At 42.0% G+C, this 12,500-nt stretch overlaps 1 protein-coding gene across 1 annotated transcript in view; it reads right to left on the bottom strand.

The window, feature by feature from the left end:
- TMEM63C (transmembrane protein 63C) overlaps positions 1-12,500 on the bottom strand; it is a 2,716,247-nt gene that overhangs the window by 348,107 nt on the left and 2,355,640 nt on the right. Inside the window, exon 22 of the mRNA XM_044073895.1 lies at positions 1,124-1,229. Within this exon, the coding sequence (XP_043929830.1) occupies positions 1,124-1,229 (106 nt within the window). The remainder of the gene's footprint in view (positions 1-1,123; positions 1,230-12,500) is intronic.

The following is a 12,500-nucleotide window of genomic DNA, read 5'->3' as shown; positions in this document are numbered from 1 at the left end:
TTTTTTATTTTGCTTGCATAGCTGTTTCATTCACACATTGGGTGCTGGAATTTTTTACATTTGTTCTTCAAGAAACAATGTGGAGATAAAAGCACAATGCAAAAAGACCAGAAAACTAGGACACAGTGTTATGAAACAAAGCATCTGAGGTACTGCACAGAATCATTATTCAAAAAGTGAAATCACCTCAAAGATAAAAATGAAGTCGTACTTGGGCCAGGCCACTGGTGCAGAGGCAAAGGTTTGTCAGGCATGTCAGGTTCAAGGTTAACTTAGATCATAAGGGGAGCTGGGGTTGGGATGTGGACTAGTACACATAAATACATATGTGATGACAAGGGAATCCACACTGTTTTAACTAAGAATCTGTATGTATGTATATATATATATATATATATATATATATATATATATATATATATATATATGTGTGTGTGTGTGTGTGTGTGTGTGTGTGTGTGGGTGTCCGCATGTGGACTTGTGTGTCTGAGTACATACATTTATTCAGGAATAAGTCCACAAAGGCATACTGCATGTTTTCCTCTCAAACAACAGGAAACATGGGTAGGAGACCTAACAATCTGTTTGGTGCAGTAGCTTTGCTGTATGTAACCTCAAAGCATTACATATTCCTGGTGTTTTCCAGACGGGGACAAGGTCACATATCTGAATATACCACAGCATAGCTCCACTGATGATGAGTGATAGTTAAACATGACTGACTAAATGCTTAATTCTTTAAATTGTAAGAGAAATGAAGATACTTCAGAACATGTCTAAAGAAGAAACTGTTTCCAAATAGAAATACAATACTCTACTGATGGAGTAAAAAAAAGGCAGAACAAGGAAAGTACTGTTGCTGGTCCATTAGTTAGAAACATAAAAGCTTCAACTGTAACATCAATTAAATAATGTCACCAAGCTCAGAAACTCAGCCGTTAAGATCATTTAAATATTAATTCCTTGTTAAGTCTGCCTCACCCTGTCATAATTCAGAATGGCTAATGACAGATGACAGTTAAAATCAGGATGCATACGATTATCTGTGTTGTGTGCATGTGTGTGTTTGTGTGTGTGTATAGATATACATTCATGGAAGACATACATAAGTAAACAGACTTACCAAATGGAGTGATAATGGGGCAGGTGATGCTATACGTCGTAACAACAGAAAATATGCAGGTAATCCAGGCATATTCTAATCCAAATTGGAACTCATAGGCTTGGTTCTGACAAAGTAAAGAAAACACATGAAACCACAGTTAGTATAATCTCAAAAGGGCATAAGAACAAGATGAAAATTGAGACTGGCTTTTAATCTTGCTGGAAAAGTACTCTTCTTGAAAAGAAAAGATAGAGAACTCCAGAAATGGGGAATATATTGGGTTAGGTACCTATCTCTTCATCTGTCATTTCTTGATATGTTAGCATAGCTTTAGGTCTCTAGAGCAAGTGTTTGTTTTACTACTGTTTCTGTTTAGGTGAAAGAATTCAAAGAGTGGTGTGTCATTCATAGCATGGAAGGCTACGCAGAAACCACCACTCAGGTGTCTGTAAGACACTGAGAATTAGGATAAGGCTTTTGCTAATGGTATTGAGAGCTGGAAGGAATAAAGTAGGACTATACCTTATATGAACTTTGAGGAGATTCCACATAGGTATCAGAAGGAGATGAAAAGCTAAGTTTGTATGCCCTTTAAGTGTCTTAAAATTCTAAATTTCCTCCATCCCTACCTTCCTCTACCCCTTTTCACCTATCCCATGCCTTCATGCCCCTATGGATTCCCTCTCCTGTACCTACTCTGGCAGTCATATTCATGAAACCACAGCCCTCTCTGAGAAAAAGTACTTTATCTGATCGAGGGAGTAGTCAGCTGACAGAATGTGCTACGTGTGCACCTCTTTTGTCACCTCCACATCTTGCTGATATGATTTTTTGCTCTTATATCACTGCCACTTATCATCTTCTAGTCTCCAGTGAGAAGTTTTCTACCTCTTTTAGTCTTTGGTCAGATCCATTGTCCTTCAACCCACACACCCGTCTGGTGTCTTCCTCTGGACTCCTCCCAGCAGCCTGATATTCATCTGTTTATACAGTTGTAAAGGCTCTTAGGTTTAGCTGGCACACTCATTTGCTAGTGACCTTCACAAAAACTTGACTTCCATATACCATGTTGACATTTTCAAATAAATAAATCAATGTATTTACTTAAAACACAGACAAGACTCAAATCATTGCACATAACTGGCTGAGCCCCAATATAAAAAAAAACACTGCAGATACTAAATATTTTTTCACTGTGGCATGCCTCAGTACTTGCACCCACATACCTCTCATCTTTAAATATGCTGGCACCAAGACTGCACAAGAGTAGGGAAAAGGAAAACCTTCTTTATCCCACTGTTTTGTAATCCTGAGAGTAAAGTTATACACTTACTAACGTGTGTGTGTGTGTGTGTGTGTGTGTGTGTGTGTGTGTGTGTGTGTGTGTGTGTGTGTGTGTGTGTGTGTATGTATATTTATGACTATGGCAGCAATAGTCAGCCATCACATAGTGAACCTTACAATATCGTCTATGTGGCAGTTGCATTCTTACTCATCCATCACTGAACAAAAATCTGCTTAAACTCTTAACTGGTCTATTTATTTATTTTCACTAAGTTTTGCTAAATTAGCTGCTGCCAGGATCCAACATTCTGAACAGTTATCCTTTTTCCTAGTCTTTTATTATGCTACAATTACAATTAAAAGTGAGTTCATTATTACTCAGCCAGGCATCAATTTTTTGTAGACTACCTTAGAGAATTTGGTCATCTTTTACTGACATAAGTATGTTACCGAGTTTGCAATTATCCCCATACTAGGCTTGATCTTAGCCAACAGGCCGAGAAGCAACTGCAATTATTACCACACTGGTTCCCAGAGCCCATTTCCCTCATTTGTATCTGAGAGGAAGAGTCCTAACAGACGAGGCACGAATATAATGTCCCCTGTCAGAAACGACTAGTAAACCATCTGGGATAAACAATTATCCCCCCTACTGTGACTTGCTGCACCTTGTTGTTTAATCAGTGTTTTTCCCATTGAATTACATATGAAATGGCATTTACTGCTTTTCCTTTAAGTGCTAGAGTACTGAATGCCTTAGAAAAGTCAAGATAAGCATCATTCACTGTCAGTCATTTACCATGTGCTGCTGTTACTTCTTCAAAGACACAAGATTCAAAAGGTAAACTCTCCTCAATAATACCCATACTGTTTCATATCTATCCTCATCCAGTTAAAAAATAAATAAATAAATACATTTTCAGCCTCTGTCTGGGAGTACAAATTCAGTACAATACACAGAATCAAAGAATGCAGCATTATTTACAGATACGCACCCCAACATATTTCAGCCCTTCCAAGATGCATCGCCTCATGTTGAAAACCTCACCCTACAGGGCACAACTCAGATGTGTAGTACACCTTCCATACTGTATGACATAATTTGCAGTGGAATATAAACTAAAGCACATGGCAAGGAGGCAAAATTCATAGTCTTCTGATTGTCCAGTTATCAAAGATGACTGTGCTATTCAGAATAAGTCATTTGGTTGAGAGTCGCTTCACTGAAACTGATGATATGGTTGAAAAATAAGACAGCTAAAAATATCTTAACAAGGCATTCCTCCCTTCCTCAAGTTGGGGCAAGCTCACAGTTGACTTTATTATAAGCAGGGGAGTTTAGGGTACACAGCTGCCTGCGTGGGCAGTATGGGAGCTTTGCCCCAGCAGAGAAGCATATTTGTCATTCTTGGCCTTGATGTCTTGTTTTGGCTGCAAGTCCCTTTTGGGCAAATGACTGTTGGACAACTAACACAAACCGTGTACCACAGCTGCTGCACCCGCAATATCAACTTTCTTGCAAGGAAAACCGGAATCCATACTATTATGATGCTATCAGTGATAGCAAGAGACACGGTCTTCAGTAATCTGACAGGCTACACACTGCATAGTATTGCATAGTACATACTGGGTAAAAGGGAACTTCCAAGACTACAGTGCCTTCCCGCAAAAGATGATACCTTCATTGGTGTATGCAGTTAGCTGATCCATTGGAGCAATCAGACCAGCCCAGGAAAAATAAGGAGGGAAAATGTCCTGAGACAAACATTACCATAATCAGAAATGTTCTGCCACTAAGGCTTGCTCTTAAGCTAGAATGTGTGCGTGTGGGAGCTGGGCTTGGATTTTCCCTGTCAGAAGACCCATGAACTGATATGCTCTAAATACAGTCATTTACAAACTGCAAACACATCCTACTAAAAACAACACTCAGAATCACTAGTACATTTTGACAACTGACCCATCAACATCACTGACAGCAACAAATAAGCATGTGGTAGCCCAGGCTAAGGAAGTAGTTCTACTTTGATTGACTGAAAGCTTGCTACACTGCCCACATTTATGAATTCAAAAGGAACCTAGGAATTAATGAACTGAAATAACAGCAGTGTTAGTGGCAGAAAGCTGTGGTTTACTTTCCTGCATCAATTTCCTTAAATTAAGTTATAACACTGAATATAGTAGTGTTGCACTTTGGGGGAGGGGTGTTGAACTCCGGAGGTGCTCTTCTTCATATATGCTTCTCAAACATTTTGGAAATATAGAGTATATTTCAGAGCATTTATTATAACTGTAATTGCTACAACTCAAGTGCTCTAGGTTGCACTGCATCTGAAGTGTTTGTGTGTTTTAGCTGCTTTTCTGTATATATAGACTTCTCTGTTTTTTTAACTAAATAAGCTCTGCAAAGCTGTTTTATTGCATTCCTGCCTGTATTTCTGAGTTTTTTGCACTTTTAAAGTTTGTTTTTGCTTAGTTTAACTGGTAGGCTACACACTCAAGTGTGCTAGCCGAATTAAAGCATTTACTGTGTTTCTGTACCTAATTTCTGCTACTTTGTAAAATAAAAGAAAAAAAAACAAAAAAAATCCTTGTTTCCCGCCTTTACTGAACTAGAATAGTCCAGTCTTCAGGTATTGCTGATCTCTGGGCTGTGTCATAGTTCCTGTGTTGCCTATATCCTTATTTGGATAGGAGGAAGCTTCTTTATTCACCAGTGAGAGTGGGGAGCTCTGAGCCGCCTATCTGTCCCTTGAGGAGTGGTTCCAGCCCAGTGACTTGTAGCTTATTGGCCGTTTTGGGCCATTTCCTATCTCTTTCTAACCCCCTGCTTTAAAGCCAGCTTTAGTGTGCTTTTGCGCTTGTAATTTAAAGTTTGTCCTGTTTGTTGCATTTACCTGTTGAGGCTACACACTCAAGTGCACTACTCTGTGTTACATATTTATTGCATTTTCCTGCTGTTTGTTGCAAAAAAGAAAAAAATCAAAAAAATTATCCTTGTTTCCCATCTTTCCTGACCTAGAGTAGTCCAAATACAGGCTTTGCTGTATTCTGGACTTTTGGAAAGTTCCTGTGTTGCCCATTTCCTTTCTTGGATAAAGGGAGGCTTCTTTGTTCACCAGTGGCAGTGGGGAGCTTAGAGCAGCCTATCTATCCCTGGAGGAGTGTTCCCAGCACAAGAATCTGGGAGTCTATTGGCCGTTTTGGGCCAATTTCTAGCTCTTTCAAGTCCCCCTGTATAAAACCCGCTTTGGCGTGGTTTTGCACTTGTTACTACTCAGCCAAGCTCCTCGTGGTCCTGCAGAGTGGTGCTAGCAGCAGAGAGGCTAAAAGAGCGACTGCTAACCTGATAAAAGTGTTTATTTCCTGCTACTACCAGGCGACTGTCCGATCTAGCTAAACTGCAAGTATTTCTGCTTCTTGAACTGTTTTAAACTGTTTAAAGTTGTTTTTGCACCTGCACTTTTAATGTTTGTCCTGTTTGTTGCATATACCTGTTGAGGCTACACACTCAAGTGCGCTAGCCTGTGTTACATATTTATTGCATTTTCCTGCTGTTTGTTGCAAAAAAAAAAAAAAAAATTATCCTTGTTTCCCATCTTTCCTGACCTAGAGTAGTCCAAATACAGGCTTTGCTGTATTCTGGACTTTTGGAAAGTTCCTGTGTTGCCCATTTCCTTTCTTGGATAAAGGGAGGCTTCTTTGTTTACCAGTGGCAGTGGGGAGCTTACAGCAGCCTATCTATCCCTGGAGGAGTGTTCCCAGCACAAGAATCTGGTAGACTATTGGCCGTTTTGGGCCAATTTCTAGCTCTTTCAAGTCCCCCTGTATAAAACCCGCTTTGGCCCGGTTTTTGCGCCTGTTACTACTCAGCCAAGCTCCTCGTGGTCCTGCAGAGTGGTGCTAGCAGCAGAGAGGCTAAAAGAGCGACTGCTAACCTGATAAGTGTTTTTTTCCTGCTACTACCTGGGCGACTGTCCATTCTAGCTGAACTGCAAGTATTTCTGCTTCTTGAACTGTTTTAAACTTTTTAAAGTTGTTTTTGCACCTGCACTTTTAAAGTTTGTCTTGCTTGTTGCATTTACCTGTTGAGGCTACAAACTCAAGTGCGCTAGCCTGTGTTACTTAATTATTCCATTTTCCTGCTGTTTGTTGCAAAAAAAGAAAAAAAACAAAAAAAATATCCTTGTTTCCCGTCTTTCCTGACCTAGAGTAGTCCAAATACAGGCTTTGCTGTATTCTGGACTTTTGGAAAGTTCCTGTGTTGCCCATTTCCTTTCTTGGATAAAGGGAGGCTTCTTTGTTCACCAGTGGCAGTGGGGAGCTTAGAGCAGCCTATCTATCCCTGGAGGAGTGTTCCCAGCACAAGAATCTGGTAGTCTATTGGCCGTTTTGGGCCAATTTCTAGCTCTTTCAAGTCCCCCTGTATAAAACCAGCTTTGGCGCGGTTTTTGCACTTGTTACTACTCAGCCAAGCTCCTCATGGTCCTGCAGAGTGGTGCTAGCAGCAGAAAGGCTAAAAGAGCGACTGCTAACCTGATAAAAGTGTTTTTTTCCTGCTACTACCTGGGTGACTGTCCGATCTAGCTAAACTGCAAGTATTTCTGCTTCTTGAACTGTTTTAAACTGTTTAAAGTTGTTTTTGCACCTGCACTTTTAAAGTTTGTCCTGTTTGTTGCATTTACCTGTTGAGGCTACACACTCAAGTGCGCTAGCCTGTGTTACATATTTATTGCATTTTCCTGCTGTTTGTTACAAAAAAGAAAAAAAAACTAAAAAATTATCCTTGTTTCCTGACCTAGAATAGTCCAAATACAGGCTTTGCTGTATTCTGGACTTTTGGAAAGTTCCTGTGTTGCCCATTTCCTTTCTTGGATAAAGGGAGGCTTCTTTGTTCACCAGTGGCAGTGGGGAGCTTAGAGCAGCCTATCTATCCCTGGAGGAGTGTTCCCAGCACAAGAATCTGGTAGTTTATTGGCCATTTTGGGCCAGTTTCTAGCTCTTTTAAGTCCCCCTGTACAAAACCCGCTTTGGCGCGGCTTTTTGCGATTTTGCGCATAGTGCAGCATCGGGCAGCTCCGCTTAATTGGGTTTAAACCATTCTCGGCTCCACAAAGTCTGCTCCTCACTTTTTCCCTTAGAACTGATCTAGTTCTCATAATAAACACCCTATTCCTACTCTAAAGCCTGGCACTTGCTCACTAAAGCAATTATATAAGTCAGCACTAAAAAATTGAAAGTACTACACCCTCACAAACTCCCCTTGAGTACCTTGTTCCCCATTGGCCCTTTTTTTCAATTATAAAGGAATTCCCAATACTATTTTAGCATGTCCAAAGGTCAGTTGTCAATCTCCTCTCCAGTCTAGCTGGTGAATCTGGGAATCTTGAGGCAATGTTACAACTGCCTCATGTACACAGACAACTTTCTCCTCCTCCCAACAAATTCCAACACATGTGAGAGATGCAACCATATAGCCAAATTGGAGGCTAAGCTCTCTCAACTCAGTACTGGCGTAACCAGTCAGGAGGAGAAGGAAACCACACTCACTACAATTCCAGTCTCACATAGACCTACCACGAAAGCAAACCAAACACATAAACACACAAAAACATACTCGGAGGCTCTAAATAAAAATCTGCCTAAGCAGCAGAGTCCTCCAAAGCAGACACCCAAGCAACCGCTACCCCAAAACAAAACACGTGCAACACATAGCTCACAAAGCCAGTGTGCCGAACAGTCACAGCCCTTAAGGCTAAACAACACAACTGATACACTTGTAATAGGTGACTCTATCATCAGGCACACTGACGTCCCGCTCACCAGGCTGAACAAGGAGAAGGTCATGGTGAGCTGCCTGTCGGGCGCTAGGATCCGCCACATAACACAAGCACTCAGGTCACTCCAAGGCAAGTACAAATATGACTCAGTCATTGTCCATGCTGGTGTGAATGACCTGAGACATACCTTCCTGGACTACATGAAAAGAGACATAGAGGAGCTCTCTGAGCATGTAGCCCAGGCCAGTATGACCCTGACCTTGAGTAGCATCTTACCCTCACCAAGAATGATGCCACGATATGAAGACAAGATGATCAATTTCAACAATTGGCTTAAGTATTGGTGTCATTCAAAGGGGACCCAATGCCTGTCAGCCTGGGAAGACATGCTCGACAAGCCACGATGCTTCGCTAGGGACGGCTTGCACCTGTCACCCTGGGCTTTCGGATATTGGCAAAGGCTCTTGCCACCCCATAGTGCCTTTTTTAGGCAAGGCTCAAAAGACAAACCCACCTCCATAGGTATCACAAGGGATAAGAAACTAAGAGTAATGCTACTCAATGCCAGAAGTCTAAACCTCAAGATGCACGCACTCGAAACTCTCCTTAGCATGGAGAACATCGATATCTGTGCAGTAACAGAAACCTGGTTCAAGGCTCCCGAGAGCACCCCAGCACTACCAGGTTATACCTCATACCATGCTTTTCGGCCTCAAAACTTGGACCGAACCAGAAAAGGAGGGGGAGTATCAATATTCGTCAAAGATACCCACACCTCCAGGTTGGTGGCACAGCACGAAGCATCAGAGACTATGCATGTGCAACTAACAGTGGGTAAAACTGCCTTCCAGTTTATAGCCTGCTACAGACCACCTTCCCAAACCCAGGAACCCCACTCGGCCTTCCTGAGAACACTGGAAAATATGAAGGTCTCTCCAAACACCATTATATTGGGCGACTTCAACTACCCAAACATAGGCTGGGAGCATTACACTAGCTCCAACACCCTAGCCTAAAGGTTCCTAGAATTTATAAACTCAAATGCTATGGAACAACTTGTTACCACTCCCACAAAAGGGGAAAACATAATGGACCTTATCATCACCAACATGGGGGCTCTATGCTCCAGACCAGAAGTGTATCCCTCACTGGTAAGATCAGACCATAAACTACTCTCACTGGATATTCACATCCCGACCCCACCCCCTGCCCAGAAAACCACAGTGAAAAACTTATCTAAAGCAAATTTCACACTCCTCAAAACCGAGGTGGAATCCTTCAAAGCCCCAGGGCCTGTGGAAAATACGGCCCAGACCGCAGAATCCTTTATAAACGCATTCTAAGAACACCTTCAGGAATGCATGGATCATGCAATCCCAAATAAAACCAAGACCCAATCCTCCAAAGGCAGGCGTCCTGTCTGGTGGACCCCAGCCATAAACACACTATACAATAGAAGGAGGAAGCTACTACATGACAGAGCAAAATCCCAAAAAGGGAAGGCATCTCTGATCAGTATTAGCAAAAAACTACGGGCACTCATAAAATCATCTAAAGCCAGCTTTGAGAGAAAAATTGCACAGGACACTAAGGATAATCACAAGGCTTTTTTTAGTTATGTTAGAAACCTGGGTGGGAATTCCCAGATATGCTCAGAATTAGTCCAAAATGACAAAAAATACACCAAACCCACAGACATTGCCAACATCCTAGCTGACAGGTTCAGCACAAACTTCTCCCCCCCACCAAAAGGGCAAATATCTATCCCAGCAGAGTGCTGCCCCCCTGACATCTCAGATGCTCAAACACAGAATCAATGGGACCAGACGGTGTCCTGGGCTGCGTCCTACATGAACTCCAAGAAGAGCTAAACCCAAACATAAAACTACTGTTCAATCTCAGCCTTACTACAGGATATGTACCCAAAGAGTGGCGTACAGCAACAGTGGTCCCTCTCCACAAAGGTGGTGCCTCAGCAGATCCTGGAAACTATCGCCCCATAAGCCTGACTAGCTTGGTCTGCAAAGCTATAGAAAGGATCATCATGGACCTCATAAATAAAGATATTGGGGACCTACAGACACTGGATCCTACCCAGTTCAGCTTTGTTAAGGGCAGATCCTGCCTCTTAAACCTGGTCAATTTCTTTGAAACCGTCACCAAGGCCACTGACGAGGGGAAGGTGGTCCACACAACCTACCTGGACCTCGCAAAAGCCTTCGCTACAATACCTCACTCGGGCATTATAGATAAGCTCACCAGCTTAAATATAAACCCCTATGTCACTAGATGGGTTGCAAACTGGCTCAAGGACAGAACCCACATGGTTAGAATTGCTGGAGCCATGTCAGACTCCAAACCAGTTACAAGTGGCATCCCACAAGGCTCAGTCCTGGGACCTCTCTTGTTCGGTATATATTTCTCGGTGGTACAGGCCAACACGGAAGGACTGTGGCTGACCAAGTTCGCAGATGACTGCAAACTAGGCGCCATAATCGACTCTCCAGCCGACACAAGCATCCTACAAAAGGGCCTCATAGAAACAGACAACTGGTGCCAGAGCCATGGCGTCAAGCTAAACGCCAAAAAGTGTATAGCCATCCCCTTTGGCAAAAACAAAGTGCCCACAAATTACCACAGAGGTGGTAATCCATTAAGTATGAAAGAAGTAATTAGGGACCTGGGGACCCAAGTTGATAGCAATCTCTCATTTGAAAACCATGTGGCCAAAGTGGTTAGAAAAACATTTTATATAGCCTACCTAATCATGAAGGGATTCACAACTAGATCAGGGGAGGTCATCGTGCCTCTTTACTCATCCCTCATCAGGCCCATAATTGAGTACAATGCCCCTTCTGGGATGTACCTTACCAGACACCTGCAGCAACTGGAAAGACCCCAAAAGTACCTCACCAAGAGGATCAAAGGGCTCAAACAGATGCCATATGCTGCCAGTTAAAGAAACTCCAGCTCTACTCAGTGGCATACCGCCTGCTCAGAGGCGATCTGTGCCTGACGTATAAAGCCATGTCCAACTCGGAATTAATGGACATGCTGCACCTCAGAAAATACAAATCCCATAGAGCTACGCGCTCGAGAGACTTGAACCTCAGCACTGAAATAAATAGGACATGCTGGAGGGACAGATTCATAACCCAGAGGCTCCCTTCACTCTGGAATAAAATCCCAGTCCAGGTTAGGCAGAGTCCCGCATTGACTCTCTTAAAGAGGAATCTTGATGAGTGGATGGGAGATCGTAGGTTTACCCTGGGTATCACTTCTGTGTCACTGTTAGACAGAGGCACAGTATACTAACCTCGAAAAAGGGCATAGCAAAATTCATTTAAAATGGGTGGTGAAAGCCAAACACACTCTGGCTAGGCTTATAAATGCCCTAGGGCAGATAGCCTAGTATGAACCTATGAACCTATGAGGGGTCCCATCTACTTAACTTGGTGGCAGTTTACGTGGAAGTCAGAAGTTCCATGACACTGTCCATTACACTTCTCAAAAGAGATTTCCCCAATGTGCTGACCACATTTTCTCCATCTGTATAAATACTACCACAGGCCTCCTCAGAAAAAAGCCACAACCCTAAGAGATCTAGTCAACATAACTAAGTAAACAAATAATAAATAATGACTAAGGCTGTATGCTAATAACAGGCTGTACTGCTTCAGTTTGGGAAGAACAATCTTAAATGGAAAGTGCTGGAAATCTTTGGGTGATAGCAAACACAGGCACACTCTGCAACTCTATCTGCCACAGCAGTGAGATGTCTGAGGGGTCACATACTCTCATCCTCTGCTGATCTTATCATAGATATGAGGTCTCTGTTTGTGTTCTAGACCATAATTCCAATAAGTGGCCCTACTAGACTGAATAAGCAGAAATGTACAGATTCCTGACAATCATATCTGAAAGTCAGAAGGACATACAAAGCCAGCAGCAAGGACACTAAGTGACACAGTACTATCTCCTTTTTTAAACATTTTTATTAAATCGTCACATTTTAAATTGTAACACAGGTTCACATGTAGTAACAGAAAAGAAAACAAATAGTGGTAACAGTTTCCATTACTATTATTTTCATAGCTTAGCATATATATATATATATATATATATATATATATATATATATATATATATATGGATCACCGAACATACTTTAGCGAAAGTGCTTTCACCGAAAAAGCGCTTACGGTAAAGTGTGTTTTAAAAAAAAAAAAAAACAACATTAAACCTACTTCTATGCAGGGGGTAAGCCCCCCACTTTAATATTCTCACTTCGAGGTCACACTACAGTGGGGAAAAGGGAATTTTCCCTTATC

Source organism: Protopterus annectens, chromosome 6.part0 (genome assembly GCF_019279795.1).
Source record: "Protopterus annectens isolate FY-2018-M chromosome 6.part0, PAN1.0, whole genome shotgun sequence".
NCBI lineage: Eukaryota > Metazoa > Chordata > Ceratodontiformes > Protopteridae > Protopterus > Protopterus annectens.
Note: the sequence above shows the minus strand (reverse complement) of the source record. Positions and strands in the feature narration are given on the sequence as shown.